Source organism: Prorops nasuta, unplaced genomic scaffold (assembly GCF_024137725.1).
Source record: "Prorops nasuta isolate Cenicafe-Biocafe unplaced genomic scaffold, Cenicafe_Pnas_1.2 PNAS00027, whole genome shotgun sequence".
Lineage (NCBI taxonomy): Eukaryota > Metazoa > Arthropoda > Insecta > Hymenoptera > Bethylidae > Prorops > Prorops nasuta.
In genome coordinates this window covers 539,285-566,925 of record NW_027116824.1, presented here as the reverse complement: position 1 = coordinate 566,925, position 27,641 = coordinate 539,285, and the positions used below count along the sequence as shown (strand labels likewise).

At 29.7% G+C, this 27,641-nt stretch overlaps 6 protein-coding genes across 22 annotated transcripts; 3 read left to right on the top strand and 3 right to left on the bottom strand.

Moving 5' to 3' along the window:
* The first annotated feature begins 3,287 nt into the window (after positions 1-3,287).
* On the top strand, positions 3,288-13,332 carry tho2 (THO complex subunit 2-like protein). 6 transcript variants are annotated; one of them, XR_010824150.1, is made up of 29 exons: positions 3,288-3,532; positions 3,681-3,724; positions 3,976-4,067; positions 4,140-4,253; positions 5,729-5,844; positions 5,965-6,095; positions 6,223-6,602; positions 6,688-6,866; positions 6,936-7,525; positions 7,605-7,839; positions 7,935-8,052; positions 8,127-8,289; positions 8,391-8,572; positions 8,652-8,936; positions 9,015-9,127; positions 9,201-9,396; positions 9,475-9,603; positions 9,678-9,806; positions 9,911-10,168; positions 10,241-10,392; positions 10,463-10,595; positions 10,678-10,783; positions 10,853-10,887; positions 11,558-11,668; positions 12,044-12,104; positions 12,181-12,242; positions 12,754-12,846; positions 12,907-12,971; positions 13,119-13,185. XR_010824150.1 is itself a non-coding variant. In XM_066742214.1 (29 exons), exons 2-29 carry the CDS (start codon positions 3,468-3,470, stop codon positions 13,147-13,149), a joined length of 4,275 nt encoding a protein of 1,424 aa, XP_066598311.1. In that variant the 5' UTR covers positions 3,292-3,376; positions 3,451-3,467; the 3' UTR covers positions 13,150-13,330. The 6 variants fall into 6 exon arrangements, 5 of the variants coding, with proteins under 5 accessions (XP_066598313.1, XP_066598314.1, XP_066598315.1 ...); XM_066742214.1 differs by lacking the exon at positions 12,754-12,846 and having other exon boundaries at positions 3,292-3,376; positions 3,451-3,532; positions 13,119-13,330; XM_066742216.1 differs by lacking the exon at positions 12,754-12,846 and having other exon boundaries at positions 10,466-10,595; positions 13,119-13,332.
* A 59-nt stretch (positions 13,333-13,391) lies between these two features.
* LOC136782641 (uncharacterized) lies at positions 13,392-15,428 on the bottom strand. The gene is made up of 4 exons (XM_066742223.1): positions 15,174-15,428; positions 14,387-15,071; positions 14,185-14,315; positions 13,392-14,104 (listed from the first exon to the last, which is right to left on the bottom strand). The coding sequence occupies exons 1-4, from the start codon at positions 15,206-15,208 to the stop codon at positions 13,615-13,617; spliced, it is 1,341 nt and encodes a 446-aa protein (XP_066598320.1). The 5' UTR covers positions 15,209-15,428; the 3' UTR covers positions 13,392-13,614.
* Positions 15,429-15,448: 20 nt separating this feature from the next.
* On the top strand, positions 15,449-17,579 carry LOC136782640 (complex I assembly factor ACAD9, mitochondrial-like). Its single transcript, XM_066742222.1, has 2 exons — positions 15,449-17,088; positions 17,158-17,579. Exons 1-2 carry the CDS (start codon positions 15,705-15,707, stop codon positions 17,562-17,564), a joined length of 1,791 nt encoding a protein of 596 aa, XP_066598319.1. The 5' UTR covers positions 15,449-15,704; the 3' UTR covers positions 17,565-17,579.
* Positions 17,580-18,194: 615 nt separating this feature from the next.
* trus (programmed cell death 2 like trus) lies at positions 18,195-19,867 on the bottom strand. The gene is made up of 4 exons (XM_066742225.1): positions 19,583-19,867; positions 19,064-19,488; positions 18,537-18,992; positions 18,195-18,476 (listed from the first exon to the last, which is right to left on the bottom strand). Exons 1-4 carry the CDS (start codon positions 19,691-19,693, stop codon positions 18,212-18,214), a joined length of 1,257 nt encoding a protein of 418 aa, XP_066598322.1. The 5' UTR covers positions 19,694-19,867; the 3' UTR covers positions 18,195-18,211.
* Positions 19,868-20,236: 369 nt separating this feature from the next.
* On the top strand, positions 20,237-25,590 carry Ubc6 (ubiquitin conjugating enzyme 6). Of its 12 annotated transcripts, none has more exons than XM_066742240.1 (6): positions 20,237-20,295; positions 21,678-21,871; positions 22,547-22,627; positions 22,700-22,904; positions 24,121-24,282; positions 24,595-25,590. In XM_066742240.1, exons 2-5 carry the CDS (start codon positions 21,828-21,830, stop codon positions 24,274-24,276), a joined length of 486 nt encoding a protein of 161 aa, XP_066598337.1. In that variant the 5' UTR covers positions 20,237-20,295; positions 21,678-21,827; the 3' UTR covers positions 24,277-24,282; positions 24,595-25,590. The 12 variants fall into 12 exon arrangements, with proteins under 12 accessions (XP_066598337.1, XP_066598331.1, XP_066598330.1 ...); XM_066742234.1 differs by having other exon boundaries at positions 20,265-20,295; positions 21,593-21,871; XM_066742233.1 differs by lacking the exon at positions 20,237-20,295 and adding an exon at positions 20,336-20,723.
* Positions 25,591-25,765: 175 nt separating this feature from the next.
* On the bottom strand, positions 25,766-27,569 carry LOC136782646 (inhibitor of growth protein 1). Its single transcript, XM_066742228.1, has 3 exons — positions 27,080-27,569; positions 26,755-26,958; positions 25,766-26,679 (listed from the first exon to the last, which is right to left on the bottom strand). Exons 1-3 carry the CDS (start codon positions 27,213-27,215, stop codon positions 26,102-26,104), a joined length of 918 nt encoding a protein of 305 aa, XP_066598325.1. The 5' UTR covers positions 27,216-27,569; the 3' UTR covers positions 25,766-26,101.
* Between the last annotated feature and the right edge of the window lie 72 nt (positions 27,570-27,641).

Here is a 27,641-nt window from a genome sequence, read left to right as displayed (position 1 = left end):
TTTGATTACCTTTTCCCTTGTTGGTTTGAATAAAAAAAAGTTTCAATAGTATTGTAGAGTATTAAATTCTCTACAATGTATTCATAATTGAAGATTTTACGTATATTAATTATTATTAAAAGATAGACATCTTAATAATTAGCGATATTATTATGATTTAGAGTATATTATTGATGTGTCTATCTGTGAACAATAGTTGACATATGTAAATATTTGAATTGCAAAAATTGTAAAGAATTTAGTACCCTACGAAACTTATTTGGATTTATTTACATTCGAACTAACAAGGGAAAAGATACAAGGAGAAAACAAAACTACTACCAACTTTATTTTCTTGTTTAATTATTTTTTAGTATAAGAAAGTTACAAAAAAATGCTTCAAACAATATAATTGTAGTGCATACTTTTTCATACAAAACCAAAAAATAAGAATGTTCTGCGGTCAATATTAGTTCAGATGTTTCCATTTCTTTAAGTTACCCTCGCTTTTCAGATGACCGTCGTAACACACCCCTTAGGGCTCTTAGGTGTTCGAAATTTACGGATTTTAATTCTCTAGAGCTAAAGTCAAGAGCATATCCTTTAGAACCCTCAAATAATATCCAATTAAGCATTTTTTGTAGATATTTTTCACTTTTTTTGCCTAATTTTACTGGACTAAAGGTGTTTACGGGCCGACATACCGAGCCATGTTTGCTCCGATATTACAAAGCGACTGCATTATAAATTTTAGTTTTCAAAAATCAACGTTATTTGAAGACGGATTTTAATTTTGGTAACGGCTTTCTAATCCTTAGAGAAGTACCTTTTGGATAAAATAAAGAAATTTTCAAATAACATTGTTTTCAAATACCAAGATTTCAGATGGAACTGTTTTGTAATGCTGGTATGCATCTTCCCGGTAAGACGTTCCAAAGTTAGAACAAAAATTCGTTCGTTTCTGTAACTATGAAAAATATCAATTTTTATTATAAGAACTCATTAAATGCAAACACAAGGAAGTTTCCAAAAGGTAAAAAAAAATGTATATCTATTATAATTACAGAGATAAACGTTTGTTTTACGTCAGTGCTCAGAGTACTGATTCTAAAATCAGTGATCCTAGACCTCGCATGTTAAAATCTACAATTTTTGTTATATTTCTTATAGACATTTAAAAATTATTCAGGATCACAGTTTGAAGAATTGGTACCATGGGACGTCTTTAGTGCCTCCACCTGTATACGTAAATAGTATTACAAATTAAAATTTATACAAATAAGTATTATGGCATCATAATATTACAAGAAATTGATTCGTGTGCGGTTCGGCTAACTTAACTTTGTATTTTCTTAGTAGAATTTATATCAAATTATTGATTCGTCGATCTTTCCACCATAGTGTTGTACAGTGCAAGAAATTGATTCCTTTACATTTTAGCTAATTTTACTGTGTATTTTAGAGACGTGTTAAAACAAACTCAGAACGATAAGCCATTGATATTAAGTTATTATGTCACGTAAAGTATAATATTTTCAAGTTAATAGGAATTAGTTTTAAGCCTGTGGCATACTACGCTGAATATCATGCTGACTCCGTATTCTGTAACTTTAGCGAAAATTTTCGGTGTCGGTACGGACCGAGAATAATATACATTTATAGTAGATATACATTTATTATTGCATGTACCGATATTTATCGTTAACTTCTGCTTAACGATACTGAAATTTGTCGGTGAGAGTTAAAAATTACCTTACTTGGTCGCTTGTTAGATTTGAGGAGACCAATATAACGATTCTGATGTCAACTAAATGTAAAAATCTCATTAATTCTAACAAATATAATAAATAAACTAGCATGAAATCCAGCTCAGCGTGCCGCAGGCTTTATAGTCAAGCTGTTGACTGTAAGTTGAATTTAAGCCAACTTTTCGTCATATATGCTGTTAAGGCGGCTTAACGACTTGAACAGACTTAAACAACTATCAATGGTTGCATTCAGTAGAGACAAATGTTGAGGGAGCGGTGTATGTTATTGGCTATTACTCTTAGATCCTATAATTTTATCCAATAGAAGTAGAAGTTTAAAAAGAATTACTCAACAGCTCCGCAACTGTTGTCTCTACTGAATGCAACCAATGATACTGCGCACACATTGTAAGCAATTTTCTATGCGCAGTATACCAAATATAGTGTTAATAACGTCTACGTGAAGCTGTACTACAAAGAAAAACACCTATAGAGACCGTGCACACTAATACAATGATAAGAATGTATATTGGTGTATATGCAGACTATCAGCGCAAACTATCGGTCAATTTTCGCAGTTTTTGAGTGTAATTTATTTATACGTATACAGTTATACAATGATAGCGAAGTGTCAATGTATAACTGTATACGTATAAATAAATTACATTCAAAAACTGCGAAAATTGACCAATAGTTTGCGCTGATAGTATGCATATACACCTATATACATTCTTATCTCACTGTCATTGTGTTGGTGTGCACGGTCTCTATAGAAAATGAACTAAAAAGTATTGGAAAAATTAAAATTAATTTTATTCATGTATTATTATTAACAGGAAGACTTTTGTAATATATTAGAAATAATAAATATTTAGTCTTTATATAATATCTTATCAATATTTTCCATCATTTCTAATTGTCTACCAATTGGACTTTCTACACATTTTAGCGAATGGTAAACTTTGGTAGAATTCAACAAAGAGACACCAAGTTACGCAACTGAGTAACTTTTTTTTAATCTTACTATATGTATACTATTGGATAAAAGTATAGGATCTAAAAGTAACAGCCAATGTGTGGCCGCGTTCAAAATCTTCAACACTAAGATCGTGTTTCAAAATTCACTGGCAGTATGTACTGCGGAATATCCTTCTGTCTTCTTTCAATGCTTCATTCTTGACAAAGATATAACGATATCCGCAGTACTGGCAGTGAATTCTGGAACACGGCCTAAGTATAGCTAAGTAAGTAGCGCTATACATACAAAAGATATACCGTGATTGGTCAAAATGGGTGCATTTAGCCGACACTCAGCGGCCTCAGTCGCTAAATAAAATCCGCGCATGATTGGTTGATCAGTTAAAATTTGTCAATCATAAGCATATTTTACTTAGCGGCAGAAACCGCTAAGTGTCGGCTAGATACACCTATTGAGTCAATTGACCAATCATAAGCGTATTTTACTTATTTGCGGTTGAGACCACTGAGTATTGGCACTATTGACAGGATACACCCGACCCGATGTGTTTAGGGACAAATAGAGAAGAGAAGAAGGAAAAATCAGCGACACCATCATCGCACACATTACACTGATCTCACCGATCGTGCACTGGCTTGCATACCTCTGAAAATCTGATTTTAGGACGCTCGTAAATCTTGTTCATAATATTAGGAAATACCATAATCTGTGATGTTGTTTATATTATTTTCAATTTATAAATAGTCTTGCATTAAACTGAAATGGCCTGTAAAGTCTGGAATACTGAATTATGGAAAGCATGGGATAAACACGGAAAAAACGATTTGTAAGTGGTTAACCAGTCGTAGCGCCAGAAATGCGTTCGATTAAATTGAAATAACTCCATAAATCTATGAAAATTGATGGTTGCAACTTATCTCTCCTGTTTCTCGCTCTTACGAAGAGTTAATTTGTGCATTACCGACTGTTTGCAGCCTCAAGCTAATCAAACACAAATTTAAGGAAGGCAACACAGCAGGTAAAATACATTTTTTGTTTTCACTCTTCTCTGTAACTTTTCATTTTTATAATAAAAGTTTTACCCACCTAATTGTTTATACATTTTTCTCTGGTCGTTAAAAATCACAAATTTTCTTTTGTTAATTGCTTGATTATTATCAAATACATTTATTTCAAATTAACTTTTTTAATTGTGAGTACGCATTAGACAATAATAGTGATGTTGCTTATTATTTATTTGCTACATATAAATTTTGTCTTTATGCTTAGAATGGCATCGGGGATTGTACGAATTGATATCAAATGGAATCCATGGAAATATAAAAAAGGACAGTGTGGTCTTGATGTTAAATGAACTTGTAGTAAGTGTTAACATGACGCATTAGAAAATAAGTTAACCAGATTTAATTTACAACTAAAAAAATTAATTTCAGAATATAGATGGAGCTATACCATCAGCTATTGTAGATATATTTACTTTGATAGATTCAGAAGCTCAGAATGAGGAAAGAAACATTTTTTATTATATTGTCAGGGAATCTGATAAGGTAAACATATTTTTCATTGATTTTCCAGTAATAAGAGAAGAATAAGTTTAAAACAGTTAGTGTCCATTCAGAATGTTTTCCTAGCTGCAAAGTGAGAAATTGAGTGTTATTGAACTGTAACACTTAGTATCTTATTCCACTTATTTTAATATTACGCATTGTTTCAATGGTTATTTGTTAAAAACTAGTATTTATAGTTATCTCAGTGGGAGTTATTAAACTATAAAAAAGACTAAAAATCTGCTTTAAGGTTTATTAAATTTGAAAATATATACAGTGTACAAGAGTGCTACAATCAAGTAACATAATTTCATATGCAGCCATTATAAACATTGTTGTATGCAGGGTAAACCACATAAATAGGAATACCAAATTATTTGCTATGTTAATAGTTTAGTTCATTGTAGTTGTATCTTCTTACACTTGGATATACCATATGTAAGTTCTATACTGTAGAACATAAGAACTACATAGCTATAAATGCTAGTATAAATTAAATAGGCAAATATAAACAGCTAGTTATACAATATAGTGTGTCTGAAAATTTATATAAATTGATATCTCAAGTCAACTGAATTTTTACCCTGAATCATGTTATTTTTTATTATCACATGGTTTATTTTTCTCTTATTAGCTTGAAGCCAATCTTACAATATTTTTATACTCATCCTCCTAATCAGGTATACAGTATAATTACTCTTTGCCAAAACAAATTGGCTAATAATCTACACTTAATATAAAATAAGTATCTGAGTATACACATTTCTGCAAAAGTGTTAAAAGTACAGCTAAAATGAACAAATCTAATCCTATGAAAATAGTTACATGACAAACTTATACTGTGTTAAAAAACCAATATGTTTAGTAAAATAATTTTTGAAAGTAAATTTCTTTTCTTGTAAATGTTTCAAGGTTGTCAATGTTTCTCTACTCAAGACCTCTAATATTTATTGCATTTTTTTATATCTTATCTTAAAAGCATTTTAGAACACCGTATTAGTGTATCATTTGTGCCAGAAGTTTTCAAGGTATTTCTATTTGAAATTGTATATTGATATAGGTTTGGTTTTGATACTATTTGTGAGTAACTTACTAATAATTTATAACTCAAATATATCAATAACTACTGAATTAAATGGTACATTAATAAAGCTTTTTGGAAATCTTTCAAGATAATCTATATAAATAACTTATAAAAATTAGAGGATTCTTCTTTTAAAAAATGGATGATCTTCAAATCTTGAAAAAACAAATTTATTCCAGATGTTTGTTACTGTTTAAACATTATAGTAGTTCCCAAATGTAATGTAACTTTATTCTGAAGATTTGTTTCTTAGGACTATTAGCATATAAGAATTTTAGGTGTTTTCAATTATTTGGTACATCCTATACATGTTATCTTAATTAATTATTCAGATGAAATGTTTTTATATATGCATAGAACAATTTTTCTCACATACTTTATGTTTGCACAGTTTCTCACAGACAGAATACTTAAAGAAAGATTAGAGATAGAAACTTTACAAGATGTGGGAACGTTGAAAAACAGGAGTTTTCAAACTAAATTTATTAAAGTGAAAACCAAACTCTAGTATGTACATATGTTTATTTAACAAATCAGTTTTTGAAAATAGGATATTGGCAAACATTTATCATAATGCTTTGCCAATCTGTTATATTTTTAAACAAAAAACTTTACTTCTACTTCCAGCTACAAACAAAGAAAGTTTAATTTGTTCAGGGAAGAAAGTGAAGGATATTCAAAACTTATAGTTGAATTAAACCAAGATCGTGGTGAAGATGAAGTTGCATCTACATTAGAAATTGTGAAATCTCTTATTGGTATGGCTGATCTTTTAAAATTGTATTTTTAATGTCTTTTTAAATAAGCATTAAAAATTACCACTAGTAGTTATGGCTTCTCCAAGCCTAATTAGCCCACCACATTTCATTATATCATTATTTTCAGGATATTTTAATCTTGATCCAAACAGAGTACTTGATATATTATTAGAGACATTTGAAAATCGGCCGCAAGATGATGCCCTTTTTATTCCCTTAATCCGCTCGTACATGAGTGATCAACAAGTCTTATGCGAAGTGTTAGGATTTAAATATTGTTCTTCAGTGAATAACACGCCGTTTTCTTTGCAAAAAGTAACTGCGCTTATGTTGCAACATCGTGTAATTTCATTAGATGATATTTTACCTTGGTTAATACCCGATGATAAAATAATTGTAAAAGAGCATGAGTTGGCAATGAAACAAGCCAAAGAATATGTGCGTAAACTTAGTGTTATCTCTACAAAGGATAAGGAAGAAGTTCCAGAGGAAAAAGAAAATTCTCAGGTATTTCAAATACATCTAATAGTTTATTAAACTAATGTATTCATCATATAAGTTTAATTAATTGTTCATTTTTTAATATCAAAAGGAAAAACCAATATGTAATCAGAAATTTGGATTATGTGAAGCATTGCTTGAAGTAGGAGCTTGGGAAGTAGCACAAAATTTATTCAATCGTTTACCAGACCATTGTTTGACTGATCAACGACCAATAGCACTTGCATTGTGTAAAATGATCCAATCTTTGATTGAACCTGTATACAGGAAGTAAGTAATTTGATAAGGATTGAAAAATGATAAAATTCGAATAATACACCATTGGTTATAACATTACAGAAATTGCATCATATCTCCAAAATTACCAGGACGTAAAATACCTCCGTTAAAAAGTGCGTTAGCTCCGAGAATGATCGAAAGCTTAGATGATATCCATGAACACCTATTACCTATGTTAATAATTCTCGGCCCCAATTTACATCACGATCCTATTTTAATGTACAAGATAATGCGATTGTGCCATTATGGGATTAAACAATGTCAATTAGATATAAACAAGAAACCTACTGAAAAGAATACTCTTTATTATGATATTTTAACGATTTTGGATGTAGCTCTATTGCCATCTCTTTCTTTCATGGACTGCAATTGTTGCGTAGCTGAAGAAATGTGGAACATTTTAAAGTACTATCCTTACGAGAATCGGTATTGTCTTTACGCAAAATGGAAAAATGAGACGCCTTTGCAACATGCAGCTCTCCTCAGAAAACGAGCAGATGCTCAGAAAAAAATTAAATCTATTATGAAAAGAGTTAGCAAAGAAACTATTAAGCCTGTTGGCAGATCTATTGGGAAACTTACTCATTCTTCGCCTGGAGTTCTCTTTGATTATGTACTAATCCAAATTCAACTTTATGATAATCTGATTGGTAAAATTGTATAGTTTTGTAGAATGTCAATAATAATTATTTAACGTTAAAGTTATGTTTATATCATATTTTGGATTAGGTCCCGTCGTCGATTCTTTGAAGTATTTAACAAATATTTCATATGACATACTTGGCTATTGCTTGGTAGAAGCTTTAGCAGGAGCGGATAGGGATAGATTCAAACATGATGGAACGAGTATATCCCTTTGGTTACAGTCGCTAGCTTCTTTTTGTGGAGCAATCTTTAAAAAGTATAATATTGAACTTACTGGATTACTGCAGTATGTAGCCAATCAATTAAAAGCTCAGAAGAGGTACATGCAATAATAATATAGTCGCTTAAATATAGAACTGTTAATTGTTATTTATTTCTCATATATAATCGTTGGCGTGCTAATTAATATTTCAGCTTAGACTTATTAATACTAAAAGAAATAGTACAAAAAATGGCAGGTATAGAAGCTGCAGAAGAGATGACATCTGATCAATTAGATGCTATGGCTGGTGGGGATTTATTAAAAAATGAGGTATATATTTTGTTCAAGTTTTAGGAAGATAGTAACTAATAAAGAATACAATTTTTAAACGAACATATGTATAGGCCGGTTACTTTAGTCAAGTACGAAATACGAGAAAATCGTCACAGCGATTAAAAGAAGCCTTAGGAGAACATGATTTGGCAGTAGCACTGTGTCTTTTAATGGCGCAACAAAAACATTGTGTTGTTTATCGAGAAACTGATAAATCTCATTTAAAACTGGTTGGTAAGTAATAAGATTTTAGTGCAATATTGTTAAATTGCAATAACAGCCTATGTATTTATGTGACTGAAGGGCTAATCATTTTTTATAATTATTTTTTACAGGAAAACTCTATGATCAATGCCAAGATACGTTAGTACAATTTGGAACGTTTTTGGGATCTACAATGACTGTAGATGAATATGTAGAAAGGCTTCCGTCGATTCACTCTATGTTACAAGACAATCACATACATTCTGACGTTGCATTTTTCCTTGCCAGACCAATGTTTGCTCATGCAATAAATGTGGGTCAATTTTTATATTTAATCTTCATTCTTTTGTAATTATGTAATGTATTTAATTAGGCGTTAATAATAATTTTAGATAAAATATGATGCTCTTCGTAAATCAGATATAAATTACAAGAAGATGTCGAGTAGTATGAAGCAAGCAAAATATGCAGAAGCTGCACAATCAGTAATGGCACCAGTTGCTCTTTCTGTTAGGCCTCTCCATCCTTTAAAAGTTTGGGAGGATATTTCCCCACAATTTTTAGTTACTTTTTGGTCACTTTCTATGTATGATTTATGTGTACCTGCAGAAAGCTATCAACGGGAAATTAATAAATTGAAGCAACTTGCTACGCAAGCTACAGACTCTAAGGATATGGTAATATGATTGGTGTTATTAAATAAAACTTTCATAATATTTGAAACAAATTAATTAAAAAGTTTTAAAATTATATAGAATGCTAGTAAAGGAAAGAAAGAGCAAGAAAGGTATACTACACTCATTGAGAAATTGCAAGATGAGAAAAAGAAGCAAGAAGAACATGTTGAGAAAGTGTTTGCTTACTTGAGGTAAATACATGGGTTTTTATAACAACAATCAATTATGTTGATCAATCTATTATTATTACTTACTTATCTATAGACAAGAAAAAGACGCGTGGTTTTTATCGAGGAGTGCCAAATCTGCCAAAAATGAAACCATAACTCAGTTCTTACAACTGTGTCTTTTTCCACGATGTGTCTTTACTACGGTGGATGCCATGTATTGCGCGAAATTTGTACATACGATTCATTCTCTAAAGACTGCAAACTTCTCAACGTTGCTTTGTTACGACAGAGTACGAAGACTCATTATATTGCGATAAAATGATTACTTTTTTAATCCTTTCGTTCTAACATGCTATTAAATTTTTTAGATTTTCTGTGATATAACTTATTCAGTAACTTCGTGCACAGAGAACGAGGCTAATCGTTATGGACGTTTCTTGTGTGCTATGCTGGAAACTGTAATGCGATGGCATTCTGAAAAGGCCATTTTTGATAGGGTAACTTATAGAAATTTTTTATTATTTAACATTTTCATACAAACAAAAAACAATTAAAAATTATTGCTTTGCAGGAATGTAGTAATTATCCAGGATTTGTTACAAAATTCCGAGTGAGCAATCAATTTTCAGAAGCTAACGATATGGTTGGCTTTGAAAATTATAGACATGTCTGCCATAAGTGGCATTATAAAATTACCAAGGTATCTTTTTGTCGTTCAAATTATAATAAAGTTATAAAGTTTGATGAAAATTTATTTATCTGAATTTAATATAATATTTATTCAATTATATCGTTTAAAATTAGGCCATAGTGGTCTGTTTGGACTCCAAGGATTATGTGCAAATCAGAAATTCTCTGATTATTCTGATTAAAATTTTACCACATTTTCCCGTTTTGGCCAAACTTTCTCAAATTCTTGAACGTAAAGTTGAAAAAGTTCGAGAGGATGAGCGAGGTCAAAGACAGGATTTACATGTCTTGGCAACTTCATACAGTGGACAGTTAAAAGCAAAAACTCCTCATATGATTCGGGAATCAGAATTCCATCAAGTTGGTGAAAAAGTAATATATTTTTGACTTATTATTAATTTCATGATAAACTATTTAGATTAATTCACATATATATTTCTAAAGGCTGGTAAGGCTCAGGACACAGGAAACAATGAAAGTAGTGAAAAAGTTAGCAATGGTGTAATCGCAAAGGAAGTTAGTAATGGTGATACTCGACCAGAAAAAGATAGCAAAGAGCAGCGAGAAAAACGAAGTGCTCCAAATTCGACTCATCAGTATGTGTCTTTAGATCTCTTATTAGAAAAAAATTACATTTCATCCTTTATTATAATAATCCCTTTTTAGTAGTGAAAGTTCAGAAAAACTTCGGAAAAAAGATGAAAGTAAAGAGACATCTGAGATAAAAGAAAAGCATATGAAAAAAGAAGAAGCAAAAGAAGAGGAAAACCCGGAGAAGAAAGACCGTAAATATTATAAGGTAATATATTAGTATTTATTTGGTTTTAATTTCGTATTACTTATTTTAGTTGATATGTTAAATTTCAAATAATGTTTTATAGGAAGAGCATTATTACAGTAGTAATGTAGACAATTTAGACAGAGATCTCTCCAGTGTGTCAAATAGCAGTGCAAGTTCTGGACCAACTCAAGATGGTACTGAACGAGGTATATACTGTTTTTTAATCATTTTATTTCAATAACGATTATATATTTTCTATAATGTTATTATTTCAGAAGTTAAACGACGTAAGGTAGAATCTGTGCAAAAGGTATTTTCAAAATAATGGTATATAAGATGTCCTAAAATTTCTGTAACACGAGATATTTCTTGATCTGCAGTATTTACAAAAAATCGTTTCCAAAAAACTGCCATCCTTTTCATAACTTTATTTCTTTAATTTATTCAGCATTTTGAAAGTCGTTTCAGAGTCAGGTTCCTTTTTTAAGTAGAAACATATTTTCTTTTACATAGTCTTTTATAAAAAACAAGTTTTTTAACTTAACAGGAACTTTTTAAGTTATTCAATGGTAAAGAAATAAACGAAAATTTAATGGTGTTAAAAGTCAAGAGAGTGCAGTAACATATTATGCATTAAGCATTTTATGTCTTTATTAGTGAATAATATGAAAAGGTTTTTTTGTTGAATTGAAAATATTATAATAATTATTTCTTCTCGTACCATAAAATGATGTAATAAAATTCTTTCTATTTAAAGAAGTAAGCTTCACCGTGAAATAACCTTCCAAACGCAATTAAAAAAATGATATACCATATTATAGAGTTATAAAAACGATAAAAAACTAATTTGAAATTAATTTTTGTTTAACGATGATGGATACGGAAATATATCGTGTTCCAGAACTTCTATGGCACACTATATATGACATTTGTCTTCCAACAAATTTTTCATCAATGCTCTTACAAATTTAATTAAATAGGAGGTTCGCAGAGCTGAAGCTGGATTTGAGAAGAAGGAGCGTTCAAATAAGACCAAATTACGTGATGATCAAAAAGAATTGCGTAAAGAAAAGAAGCTCAATCGAAAAAGGGTATGCTAAAAAAAAAGTTAATATTCAGTTACAGCACTGAGTTAAAGTAATTCAGTTGCTAGTATGTTCGGTATTTTTAAAAAACAGATCTTTTCAGTTCTTTTTAAAATATTGCAGATATCAAATAATTAGTGTTTTCACTTATTCCATCTTTCTTCTTGGCGTCCAGTGTCCAATTGAAAAATAAACCTTAAAAGTTAATACATTACTTCAAGAAAAATATATATAATTAAAAATAATCGATTATACCTTATAGGATAAGATCCTAACTCGAATACGGTGTTGTAGCTGAAAATTAAATTTAATTCTCTTGATAATTTATTTATACATTATGAAAAAAAAAATAACTTCAATAAAATTGTTTTTTTCTTTTAGGACCGAACAGAAGAATCGATTGCGGTAACGGAACAAAAACGAAGAAAAGACGACGAAAGGGGTGTGTAACCATTAATTGTAATCTTTAGCTTGTACTAATAAAATTAATGTTATTAATTTTAATTTTCATTCTTTAGCTAAAGGAGCTCATCAAAATGGAGACATGCCAGAGCACAGGGAAAAACATCATTACAGTAAGGTCAGTAATTTTAAATATTGTTAGTCTGTTAACTAACATATTTCAAATATATACTAAAGCTGTTATGATAGCAGGTTCCCTAAAGGTAAGATTCTATAAAGCGATTAAACATTTTTCATTTTTAGTCTACTGTTACTGTGCTACATATTAGCGCTTAGAGGAGGGTATCAACGGTATATAAGAGGATTTGCTGAAGAATAAAATATCACCTGTGATATATGTAGAGCTATTAACTAGTCAATCTAATTTTTGTATTTTTTTTTTTAACCAAACTTTTATTTTTGTTATTTTAAATCTTTAAATCTTTAGCAGAATCCAACAATAATTACAAAGAATTTTTCTGCGTCATATATACATTTTTTTATCGTTCCGAAAATGCTTTACCTATTTTATAACTATTATTGATCACTGTAATTTTATTAAAGTAATTATTAAATTTATAAATCTTTAATATTGTTTATTTGATAAAAATTTGAAATTCGCTCTTTTTAATTTTGTTCATTGGCTTTAGTTAGTAAAGCACGGTTCGTGTGTGTTGAAAAGGCGAATTGGAAGACAGTAAGAAAGAAAGGAAGATTGTGTCCCTTTTCCCTGAGAAAATTTGGTTAGTCATCAAGAAGATATATTACTGGTAAGAAATATTTAAATTTCACTATGGTTTCAGGAGAAATCCCCGTACGCAAAGGAGCGTACACATGAACGAGAAGGTCGTGAAAGCCGGGATAAACAATATCCTTTTTATATTAGTTTTAGATAAACGGATTTTTTTTATTAACTTATTTATTTTTCTCTCGTAGAAGTTTTTTTAACGCTAAGCATAAATTAATGTGATAATGTACACTATGTATCTTATATTGTACCTTAATCAATGTTTACTAGAAGAAGCTCCGACCCGAAACGGAGGTGATGCAAAACAATCGAAAGAACTTGACTTAACATTTTATATACTACGTTTGAATGTTGCATGTAATAAAGATAGATTCAGAATTAAACAAGAAACGATAGTATGTAATTTATAACTACATTTACGTCCGATTTTATAAAATAAATTGTGCAGAATTAAAAAAAAAATTAAGTCTTTTAACAAACCTATTTAAAGAATATCAATGAAAAGTTAGTGATTGTATATAAATATAATTAATAATAAATATTTTTATTTTATCATCATTAAAACTTATTGTTTTCTTTTAACTGTTTTGTTTATTTTTATTTAAACAAAAAATATCAAATTTAATATAAATATATACGAATTAATATAAAATAAAATTTAATGTTTTTCACTAATAAATGACTTAATATTTTACTATACCAATGTGATATTTGTTAATCTTTAGATGAGTCAGAAGTAAGTCGTCTTTCATTTCAATAAGGATCAAAAAGAAAAATCGGCATTTTTTATGGCGAAGTAATGTTGCTCAGCTTTTATACTCTCTTCTTCTAATTTCTTAAGTCGCATTTTTGCATCTTGTAAAATATCTTCGGTCGAGCTACTTTCATTTATAACAGTTTGTGCATTTGCAATTTTCAAAGACTTCCCCGAGTTAATTTCATCATTATTTGATTTTAATAGATGAATTTCCTCTAACTGACGTGATAATTGAACAGCTCTTAAAGTTAATTGCTCTATCCTGTTTTGTTGCTCTTGTACAAGATTGATCAAATCTTGTTTTTCTTTATTTAAAATTTTGATCTCTTCTGTGTGTAATGCTTTATAGTCCAGCTTTGTTTGTACTTCAATATCTTTAGTATTGTAATTGTGTTGGGTCCCCTTTAAAATTTCCTTTTGTACTTTTATAAGCTCTTCTTGTAATTTTTTTAAATCTCCTTCAAATTTTCTATAACTGTTTCGCTCTTTCTCTAATCTAAAATAATGCTCTTATTATTTGATTTGCTATTGCAGTTAATATAAATTGAACTTATTAAAAAAATGAAGCAAGAATACCTTTCACTTTCTTGTGCTAATAATTTCTCTTTCAGTGCTAGCTCCATCTCCTTTTTAAATATGATTTGTGTATCATTTTTCCTCTCTTCTATTAGATTCTTTTCTTTGGAATTGATTAAACCCATTAGATTCTATAGTTAATAAAAAATATGTTATTCAATTAGATTTATCAAGCTATACAACAAAATGGTTTTCATATTACCTGAACATGCTCTAATTTTTTATTTAAATTAGACAGTTGTTGCCCAACAGCCAAGGCTTGCTCCTTCAATGATATTTCTTTTTTTTTCAACTCAGAGTCAAACACATCTTTCTGTTGCAATATCTTCTTTTTTGCAGATATTAATTGTGTAACACTTAAAGTTTTATCTTCTTTCAGCTCTGTTTGACTATATTGATCACGACATTCCTTTTCTTCTTGCTGGTTAATATTTTTAACTTTACAGCTCTCACAAATATTTTCTTTTAATGGAAGCATAGCTAAGCATTTAATTATACATACTATCAAAGGCATTTCACTATTAGTATATTTAGATATTATTGATCGTCCTTGGGGGTCATTTAATTGAATACCAAGAGTTTCTAATACATGACAAATGTAATCAGTTTGTAATTTTCGTGTAGTAATCTCATTTGTTTCTGAGCACTCTGATGTATAATTATGAAAATTAATTAAAAGTGGAGCTTCACTAGCAAATACTGATAATGTATAAGCATAATTAAAATTGAATAAATATTCTGCTACCAACAAATCATAAATATACTGTTTTGCAGGTTTTGGAGTATTATTTTCTCTGTTAAGAGATAGATCTTTATTTTGCAATGCACTTATTAAATTTTTACGCAATTGAGTTCTTACATTTGATATTATTCCACTCTTTTCAAACCTAGATAAAAATATATATATTTAATGACAGAACATATAAACAAATATATTAACCTCTAAATCTTTAATTATAATTATAATGTTGGTTCTTCGTTAAAATTACCATTTAAAAACTGTTGAATAATATTCAGGGTCCATATTTATAATTGTGTAAATGCGGCCTGTTTTACGTATACGATTTAAAATCACAAAATTTCGGTTAAAATAAAGAGTTGCGGGGAGACCGATTTAAACCTATCGCCATATTTTCAAATTCTTTTTTGGTTAAGGTTAGATTGGTTAGGGAAAATGGGGAAAATGAAGAAGAGACTAGGGCTGTCATTAATGTCATTAGTCGATTAGTGTGGGTCAGTGTGGTGTAGGGTCGTGTAGTCGTGTGGGTCTAGGGTGGATGTAGCCGGTAGGGTGTGGTAGGGTGTAGTGTTTTATTAATACACACTCCCGATTATACATACATATGCATATAGTGTATGTACTGCTGTAGAGACTGAGTGTATGTCGTGTATGTATATGCATTAGCCACTATATATATACTATTAGCTGGGTTTAATGTTTGCAGCGTGTAGTTTATGAGATTCATTTGTTACAAGAATTAATTGTGTTTAATTCTTTATTTCAATAATACATTAGTAGAATGTTACCCATTCGATTGTTGCAGAGTAAAGTATTATTAAATGTAATGCGAAATGTTTCGGTATTCAACAAATTTCAACATACCAAGAGTGAAATTGTAGTTAACCTCAAAACAACATTACCCGAGCATAAAAAAAAATTGGAAAAAAGGATACCTTTTGCCAAATCACTTTTCCTTGGACAATTTGATGAAGAGTTTATTATTTTTCCAGAATGTCAAAGTTCAGAAAGACATCCAGAATTTTTGGAATGGCTTAAACAAGTTGAAAGTTATATATTATCTAGGAAAGATATTCCTTTAAATATACAGACTATAGAGGATTTAACAAACTTTGGTGTTTTTCGAGCCAATTTAAGCTCATTACATGGAGGTCTTAATTTTAATAATACAGAAATTAATAGACTTTTAGAAACTTTAAGTCTTGTACCTTCATTAGGTCCTTACTTTTTACATCATAATATTAATCCAATTAAAATAATTAATACATATGGAAACAAAAAGCAAAAGGATTATTATCTACCAAGAATAGGAACTGGAGAATTAATTCCAACATTGTGTTTTGCTGAAAAAGATGGAAGAGCCAATTTAAGTCAGATACAAACTTATGCTACTCAATCAGTTTGCCATAACTTTATAACTTTAAATGGAACAAAAGTATTTGTTCCAAATGGTAAAAATGCTAATTTATTTTTAATATTAGCACATTACACCATCTCATTAGATATAAATAAATCAAGTGATAATTTGACATTATATATGGTAGAAAGCAATTTGGAAGGAGTGTCTTGTGAGGATATCAAAGAAAGTATTAGATTAAAAGATGTTTATACTTGTTCAGTGAAGTTAAAAGATGTTAAAATTCCTATAACAAATCAATTAGGTCGTTTAGGTGATGGGGCAGAGGCATTCATAGATATAAATAAGCCTGAGAATTCTAGTACTTCACCAATAACAATTTGCCTCTTAAGAAAATTTGTGAATTTATTATGTGAACACATTTTTGTTAAAAAACATCTTGATAAAAATATGTATCAAATAGAATCTGTACAAATGATTATGGGACAATTAGTAGCTACACTTTATTGTATGGAAAGTTTAACATATTTAACAGCTGGTCTTAGTGATATATTTAATAATCAAGATATGACTTTGGAAATGGCTGTAACTGAAACATACTGTAGAAGACAATGTATAGACAGCATTTGTAAAGGGTTACAAATGGCAGGTACAGAAGCTTTTGTAAAAGATAATCCTTTCTTTGGGATTTTCCAAGAAGCATTAGAAATTACAATGTTTAATAATAATCATATAGACTCGGATCTATATACATCTACATTGGCATTGCAAAGTGTAGGCTTAGCAATGAAAGGCATTATTAAAAAAAGTAGGTATCCTATTTTACAACGTTTGAAATTAGTGGGTATATTAAACAAGAAAGAAAATTTGAAAATAGAAGAGTACTGTCATCCAAGCCTTAAAGAAGCAGCAACCATACTTGAAGAAAATATTCATGTATTAAAGACCTCTGGTTTTCAATTATTAGTAGATTATGGTACAACTATTGCTGAATGTGAGCTACTCTTACAGAGGCTTGGTCAAATGTTAACAAATATTTGTGTACTCAATGCAGTTATATCTAGAGCATCTCGATCATACTGCACTGGCATTAATAATTCTGAAAATGAGCGTCAACTAGCATTAGGTATTGCTGATATTGTAAACACTGATTTGAAGATGTTAGCTTACACAGTACAATGTAATGATTGGAGAAATGGTGATGCTATATATAAAAATGTAGCTAATCTTTTATTTACAAAGAAAAACTATGTCTTTGAGCATCCATTAACTAGGAATCGATAAATTTGATATATTATTTGAAAAGGTAGTACAGTAATTTTACTACTAATTTTTTTGCTGTAAACCAACAAAAATGCTTATTTCATTATCATTGTTTTTTTATTAAAAAAGATACAACTGTAAATAACTAGTGTAAAATAGAGCTTATTTTGAAACAAATAATTTCTTAAAAAGTTTAATTTAAAGTGTAAAAAAAAAATTCTATATTTAATTAATTATATTCTCATTTCATAGAAAAATAAAAAGAGCATCAGCATACATAAACAATTGGAGAAACAATTAATAATAGTCTATGTTTATGAGATCATTGTTATATGTAATTATCTTCAAGAAATATCTAACAAGAATAAATAATAAAGTTACATTTTAATCTTTAATTATTTATGACTCTATGCAGCATATATTTGACCTATTTCAAATGCTAAGCAAAAGAAAAATCACTTACAATAAGATACTCTATTTTTATTGTTTATAGAAACTTTTGCATATTAAATTGTAGTATCATTCTTACCATCATTACTTTTTATGTCATTTGATGTAATTAAGCAATGGACGGTATTTTACTACAAATATTATGTATGAAGATAATAAGTTTAAAAAGTTGATCAAAGGTTTAGCTGTTGATATCATAACTATTACTATTCATACTACTAAAATTTTTCTGCTTGAACAATAACATGTTCCTCTTTATAAGAATCTGTTTGAGACCAACAACTTCTTAAACACGTATATATTAAAACCGTTCCGTATTCTATTTGAAAATTAGCATCAGTCCGTGGATGTAAAATTAATTTAGGTATCAGAGTTGGTAAGATTTGCACTTCAAATATAAGTTCGTCTCCACAATATTCGCATCTCCCAATAGATTCATTCAATGGATGCAACAATAATGCAGCGCTATTGTCCCGTGAATATCTGAAATGTTTTAAAGTGAAATATTATTATAGCAAAATATTTAACATTTTTCTATTTTACCTTAAAATTTGTCCAGGATTTTGCTGTATTACAGAAACAAAATTATGAAACATGTCATCACCATGTAAAGGTGTACCTTTCTCATATTTTTCTATATCTGTTTCTACAGTTTTTGAGTCGTAATGTCCCTGTTTAAAATTTAATGCCATATCCGGATCTGTATTTTGATATTCAAGTAATAGATCTCTTACATGCTGTGGTATATCTAAGCTTAAATCTTCTTCATCAACTGAGATAAATATTTCAACAAACTGAAATTGCATATCCACATTTGAGTCAATGCTTATGGGAAATGGAGTTACACCATTTAGTAAGCTAGCTATGTCACATTGTGGTTTAGTGGGGGTGTCTATACAAACAACCTCACTTTCATCTCCATCTATCTCAGCTGATGCTTGTGGTGAATCTAGTCTACCCACAGCACCAATACCAACTGGTGACTCCACACTTGTTGGACTAAAAAAAGATTTTAATGAAAATTTATTAGTTTATCTTTTAAATTCAAATTATACCAAATATTACTTTACCTGTTTGCATTTAAATCTTCTACTCTTAATGCCATAAACTCATCTTTCATGTCTGTTTCAATATTTGAATCTATGTTAGTTTTAACATGATTGGATAATAAATTATTTCCATTGTACTCAGAAGCATTATCATTCCCATTATCACCCCAATCATCAGCATTGGCTAGCCAAGATGTCGTAGTTGGAATGTTAACACTACTACTATCTGCTAAATTGATTTTGCTATCATTATCTACAGATTGTACTCTTAAACATGTCCAACTTTCATTTTGATTCCAACAGTTTGGATTAACACATGTAAAGATATAAAGAGTCCGATGATATTTAGAATTTTCTAGTGGCGCATATAATTGTAATGCTAATATTTGCTGCAATCCGCATAGTTTACATTTAAGAGATGAAAATGTTATTTTTTCATGCCAGTTCTGAAATTAATGAGTGACATATTTGTTTGTAAACACCATTTGTTTATTTCAATGATAACAAAGATAAATGAATGAAATATAAATTAGTTGTTACCGGTTGTCCGCCAATTTTATTAGTTGTATAATTCACAAGACATCGATGTTTATCGGTAACGCGCTCATCTTCGTATCCAAGATAAACTCTCATCCGGTTATCACAAGCCATTAAATATGTTTTAAATTACATGGGCTCATTGAAAAATTGGAAGACTTACTTAAATATTAGGGAAAGATGAAGCCGTTTTGACTCTAGAAAAATAGAACAGCCTGCACCAGACAGCTGAGCTAACAATTAAATGACATGCGTTCATACCATTCTACGCATGCGTATTAGCAACTTGGTAATCAGGCAAATCTAGTTTATCGATTTTCATAAAAAGAGAAAACAAAGTGAAATTAGAAGCAATTCGAAAACGAGAGATTATCACTAGTTCGATTCACACTTATTTCCCTTTTATTATTTTTTAAATTACTTTAAATATATATATTAATTATATTCAATATTTAGCATATAAAAATGATGAGATTTAATGTTAATTTTATTTTATATTCTGAAAATGATAATAAATTGCATATTAAAAATAATCTTATTCAAAGAAGAAGCTATAATTCATGGATATATGTATATACTCGTAAGAATATAATGTCATACATACATACATTACATATATGTATAACATATAATGTACAATATAACTCTACCTATGCTCGCGTGTGGCAGTAGTATAGCAGGAGCATGAGGAGCAGGCGCGTAGCATAGGACCATAGGTATACGTTAAATACAGTTTCTATCTTTCTTATTTCTGATTTATGTCTGTAAAGGTAGGGAGAAGTGAGGACTGAGGAAGTGAGGAATAGGATTGAGAGATTGGGAGAGATCATTTTGGTATTCTGGTGAACGAATTTTCAACTAATTGTTTACGAAGTTTTTCCGTGTGTTTGACTTTAACGAAAAAAATAGTGGAAATTTGAGAAGCGCGATAAATCGTCACGGTCTTGTGCAACAATCAGATAGTGCGTGGTTACCAGAAATTTTGAACAATTTATAACCGTATTATACAATAGGGTGGCCTTCGGACTGGCAAAAGCAAAGTCGTTAAATATACGTATGATATACGAAGCTGAATAACAATTATTCGAATCATCAAGACTAATCATACGCGAGTTGTTGGAACTAAGCTTGGCAATTGATAAGTGTAATTCTAGCCTTATCGAATACAGAACGCATGTGACTCCATAAATTGAAGGGTATTGTTATACTCGAACAAATTTAGAGTAATGGGATAATAATTGATCATCTAGAATGCTCTTCGCAAGTTTCTATATTGAAACTAAATTTACAACGCCTCTAGAGCTAATTTTTTTATCACAATAGATCTGTAATTCGAAATTTAATATTTTTTTACGGTACTATAGCGATTTTTATTGTACATGAAATATAGTATTATCCTTATTTCGACGATTCGCGTGCTTCTCATTACTACTAGATCCTGGCAAATAAAAAGTGTTTTCGCTTCTAAATTGAATCTCATTATGAGTCTGTAATTGTTATAGTTCTTGTCATTTATACACTGAGAATTGCTTCCTATTCGTGTGAGCCATCCCTACTCATTACACGCATACTTATTCGTGTAGTCGCCAGTTGCTGCTACTCTACTACTCTATGACGTATCTCACAAACTCAGCTGCCCCGAGGGCATCAAAAAACGCTCATGTTTAAAGGTCTTTACTCTGTAATCACTACATTGACTTTAATAGGACTGGAAGTATAGTTATTAGACTACACTCAGGAATAATGGCCTTTATTAATCTTAGTATACTGTAAATGTTAAAGCAAATAAGTTTCTTCGTTTAGCTTAGGCCATTTGAAGAGAATATTGGTCAAATCATCGGTACTTATATAAATTGAAATTAGAAGCGACAGAAAAGGCTAAGAAAATATAATACGTTTTCTTTTTCGATCATGAATTATTTGTATCGCGCAACAACAATGATTTATGTGCATTGAGTAGGAATGGAAGTATGATATGATTCACAAGGATAGGGAATAATTCCGTGATTATAGTTGAATATACGGAGTTATACTGGGAGTCTCGTTATTCCCTTGGACTGTTCGGATCTCCCAACATTGAATTAAAACCCGCCTTTAGAGACGTCTGCGCAGGCGCCGACGTGAGTTCTTCAGTGACTACGCTAGTCACCCATCGTCTATCAGGATTCAGGAATTCACTTAAACCTAACTACAACTGTTTCTTACAAAAGTTTCTATAATTCGGGAGCGAGCAGCCCATTCTTGAGGGATGTCTACCCCCGCAAGAAGAAGACTTATGAGGGATTTCAAGAGGTAATCCCTTTGCCGATATTCACTGTTTTTATTGTATTGAGACACCTGATAAAACACAACCTGATTATTAGACATTTTTCAGACTCCCTTTCTCTCTGTCTCTCTTTCTCTTATAAACGTTATCTTCGATTAAGTACTCGTGCGAATAGATCCTTTGCTTTCGCAGCATCAGATATATACATGGTGTATAACGTCATTCTAGCCTATGTTATAGCTATTATTAGGGTTTTTATACGTGCGAATTTGCAGAATTTCTTTTCTCTTCTAATTTCTATTTTTTAAATCTACTGTCCTACAAATAATTCCTTAATCCCTTTTTTTCAGTATGTTTCATGGTACTTAGTTTCCTTAAAATTGATAGTTTCTTTACTACTTTCTAATCAAGAAACCAATGTTGTTTTTATTGACATATATGTATACATATATATTTTGATATTTTTGCAACTACTGTTTCATAATTCAATTTAAAAGCTGTCCTTCACAGCACATTATATTTATACCTTCTGACTTTGAGATGATAGAATTTTTTCGCCTTTTTATTTGCGTTATTTAAGTAGGAATAAATTTGTTTTGTGTTATCTATTCTTAATTTGTTCAATTTTAATATTAGCTCAAATATTTAAAATAATTTAGAAATAATTGATTGTTAGGTTGAATGTGTATATTTTTAAAAAGATTACAGGAAGATCCACCTACAGGAGTATCAGGCGCACCAACAGACAATAATATTATGATATGGAATGCTGTTATATTTGGGTAAGATTATTTTTGCTTATACAAATCTGTGCAGTTTTATAAAGACATTAAGTTCCTTTATTTCTGTTATAGGCCACACGATACTCCTTTCGAAGATGGTACCTTTAAGCTTACAATAGAATTCACAGAAGAATATCCAAATAAGCCTCCTACAGTAAGATTTGTCAGTAAAATGTTCCATCCCAATGTTTATGCAGATGGTGGAATCTGTTTGGACATATTGCAAAATCGTTGGAGTCCTACCTATGATGTATCTGCTATCCTCACATCTATACAAGTAAGATTTAAAAGTTTTAATCATTATTGTTCTCTAGTTCTAGCAATGTTTTGATAAAATGAATCACTGAAAATACTAATTATTAAGAAAAATAATAATTTGACATGGTGCAATCTTTGCAGACATAAGTTTTATCATTTCATTGTTATTTTGGTATACTTGTTGTTTTCATAGAATCTTTATTTTAAAACAACTGATCCTGCGATTAATATCTGAAAAGAAATTTATTGTGTAGTCTTAACAGCGGTTGCAATTCAGCAAAGTCTAGCCAAATGAATAATAATTATTTGAAATTAAAGGTTCACGTATATATATATATATATATATTTATATCAATTTAAATCTATAATATGCACTCGTCTAATAAAATCTTCTAACATTAGTAATATTGCTACATATTCCCAATAACCTGCAAAGCAGTTCATTAAAAAAATGTTATTTAAACCAATATATAATAAATATGACTTATGTGGTTGCAGTCGCTGTTAAGTGACCCGAACCCGAATTCGCCTGCTAACTCAATGGCGGCACAGCTGTATAAAGAGAACCGACGTGAGTACGAGAAGAGAGTTAAGGCTTGTGTGGAGCAGAGTTTTGTGGATTAGTCGCAGGAGATATTGTGGTGCTGGTGCAGCATCACTGACCTACCAACAGCTATCAGACAGAAGAAGAACGTGCAGCCTTATCAAGAAGCTGAAGCTAAAGCTTGGCATGGTTCTTCGGAAATGCTCTATTGAACTATCATAATGTGCAACATTAGATCGAATTTTTACAATGTTGAATAATAAATTATTATAAAATTGTGTATTTATTTATTTCAATATTTGATAAAGAAAAATTAGTTATATTAAATATTAGAATGTAAATAATACCCAATTCTTCATTGTTCCTGTGCTAATAGCAATATCTTTATGAGCACGGATTTGTACTTCATTTAATTTTTAGTACATTGTGTGTGTGTATATATATATATATATGTAGTTCATTAAGTTCACTTTTACATATTATATATATATATACCTGCTCATAGAAATTATATATATACATTCACGCACACAAACGCGCGTGCGCGTCAATAAATGTATCGTTTCAACTTACAAATCACTGATTTTTTTTATAACCTTTTATTCTTATTGTTCTATATTAAAAAAAGATTATAAATTTCTGCCCAACTTTCATTAAATAAATAACATGAATGCTGTAATGTCTGTTACAGTCACTCTTGGATGAACCAAATCCAAATTCTCCAGCAAATTCTTTAGCAGCACAATTATACCAGGAAAATAAGCGGGAATACGAAAAAAGAGTAGCTACTGTAGTAGAACAATCTTGGTTGAACCGGCAAGAAACTTTGACGGACGATTCTCGCTGACATTAAGTAATGATCCCTTCCTAAATATAATTAATGCTAGGTTTATGGACGTTATCTGTATATCTATTTTCAAATTCCTTTTCTGTAGGGTAATAAATGTTGATTAATTAATTTACATGATTAAATCAAAGTTTAATATTATAATTGACCTTATAAAATAATAAGAAATTAAATCTTGATAAGAAAATTTTGGGTCCATCAAATTGACGGAACTTACAAACCTAGTGTTAAAAATAATATTCATATAAACAAGTCATGGTGCTGATTATGGATTTTATGATACTGATATATGATAATTCTTATTTTAACTTGTTTCAGACTTTAAGGCATAGAACATTGGATAAGATCTGACTTATTTTTTAAGTATTTATGTATATGTATACGATGTTTTGATTATTCTCGCTTACTACCGAGCTTAGGTAACAACCAGATTAGATGAACTAGGTAAATTATACAAAAATCTGTATCTGAATCAAACTATAAATACTCAGTGTAATTTAGAACAAGATTAAAATGATTATATGTGAAAGAATTTAATTCTATTTTAATAAGATACAGTAGTCATATACATTATAACAGCGGTGGACAACCTTTTGTATTGGGTATATTACTAATTCCCCTTAGAGCGTGAACGTAAACATTCATTTATTTTCGCAAATATTATAGTTATCAATTTTTTGCACATTTCCTTTTTAAATCTAAATAGAAAGTACTTTCAAAAAGATCTTATGAAAAACTTGTTATCTTTTGTATTTGCGAAGGTAATTGAATATGTATACATTCACACTGAATTGAACTAAGTGACACCTTGTATACTGCGGAATACTGCATTCGCAATCTCAAATTTCGTGAACCTATAAGGTAAAATCTTATTTTTTATTCTATTTTCAACATAATACTACCCATTAAGTAAGATTCACTTTTCATCAACATGTTTTATTAAATTTTCATAAATTATTTAAAATATAAAAAAATGCTACGGACCAGCAGTGGCCCGTTAACCATTGGTTGCCAACCGTTGTAGCATAAATTGCAATAACATTAATCTACAAATAATAATAAATTACTTATTCTGCTCAATTAAATAATATATTACAATAATTTTGTCTTAAAAGACAAAGAACATTAATTTGCCAGACTATATTTCTTCAATTTTAATCTTGTGTGTCTCTTGAGATATTATTGCGGTATTTATTAATTTAACTATGTTTCATTTATAATAAAATTATGCATGGGACATAATATATTTACAATCTTCATTAATTCCTCTTAGATTAATCCCTAATAAATTAAAAATCTTTTTCAATAATCTTAATTATTTCAAAAAAATAGATTTTATTGAAAAAAATTTAAGGATCTCATTAAAAACAGAAATATCATTATACAGTTAGACTTATATTTTTAAAATTTTGATTTTCAATTCTTCACAATTATATGTAGTCATTTTTTATAGTATTATGTACTAAAAATTATGAAGAGCTTGTACCATTTTATCAAAATATAGTTGAAACAATTAAATATAAGTTTTGCATGAATATATATATATATAAAATTTAATTTATCTTAATAATTACATATTTGATACTAGATATATTTACCTATTGTCTTATTACTACATTAATTTTAAATGAGTATTTACAAATTATCTGCATTCTATTTTTTTTAACATTACTATTTATATGTAGAAAATACCGTATTAAATCAATTCTGGTTTTAAATGTATTTTTTCATTTACAAATTTTCTATTTAATAATTCAATCTTTTTACTGTATTCAAATTTGGATAATTCCTGTAAAGTCTTATTTAAGTTTAAATATATTTCTTACTACGACTTCTCTTCTTTTTCTTTATTATACCTTTCAAGTTCTTTGAGGAATTGTGCTTTTGGCTTCATTACATTCGGTCGATCACCTCTGCATTTTGGGCAAAACCATTTGCCTTTTGGTTTTGTATTCAAAGAAACGCATGAAAAGTGGAACCATTCAATAGGGCATAAGTCATTGTCACATAGTATCATTTCTCCATAAGAAATTTGGTCACATAAGCAGTAAGTTGGTTCATCTGGATCAATTGCAAGATCGTCTTCTGGTGGTGGTGGAGTATCTTCTCTGTGTTGGTTTTGTTGATTCCCTTGACGAGCCTTTCGTTTTTTCTTTTTCCCAGCATTAGTATTTGTATTTTTCTTCTGAGATCCATTAGTATTATTAGATAACGTTGTCGACCTTGTTTCTGTCATAACAATCATATCCATTGCATGTGCAGAATCAACTAAAGCCTCAGTTCTCGTTCTCCTAGCTCTCTTTGGTTGACGCTCTGTATTGTTAGCATTGTTTGTATTATTGGAATTTAGGTTTGAATTTGCTTCTCTGATAGATTCACAGGTTTCTTGTTCTTTACCAAAATCTGAAAATGTTAAAGGTTAATAGTGATTTAAAATGGTTTAAGTGAATATAAATAATAAACAAGTGAACAATATACCTAGGTTACGATAATCTACATCTAATTGTCTAGATTTATTTTCAATAAGATCTTGTACTTGTTGTACTATTTGTAGTTTTTCATCCCCTATCTCTTGAGCTGCAATTAGTGCTTGCTGTACCCTCAGTAATGCTCTCCTCTTAGCATTTACATCAGTGTCATTTCTTAATGTTTCTTGATGTTGGTCAACTTCACGTAGATAATCTAATAAGTCAATACATATTAATATAAGCAAAATAGTTCATTTAAGAGCAAATTATATTATCTTTATAAAATTGTATATTATAAACATAAATTAAATATACAATATAGAATTTACAATTACTTTGACAAGTAGCGTCTAATTCTCTTAGGCGAGAAACATGCCTTTGTAGATCATTTGGTAGATTTTCCACACAATCCAAATAGTTTTCAATATATGTTGCAGAATATAAAGCTTCTACTACAGCTTGATTTAACATATTTATGTATTTCTTGTTTATTTTACATTAGCAAAATGTTAAAAACGTCAATTAAAGATTCTAATAAATGGATCAGTATCATAAAAACTTTATAGATAATCCAACCAAGCGTTTTAAAATTGAAGTGGCATGTAGCGTCCTCGCTGGGCTTTGCGTATCGCTGAATGATTGCTGAGTAGTGCAGAATGCAGTCGCTGAGTTGATGGTAAAGCAGAAAAATTGAAACTTAATAGATAATAAAATTTTCTTAAGTTGTTTAGATGGGAAGGAAGGAGGAGGAGGTATTGTAGGTAATTCAAAAGATCTGAAAAATTTATTTTGACCGAAAAATTGAAAAAATATAGGTATCCTTTGTAAAAACATCAAATACTTTTATTATATAAGTCCCGACTGAAATATTTTTATTACTTTTTAAAATCTATTAAA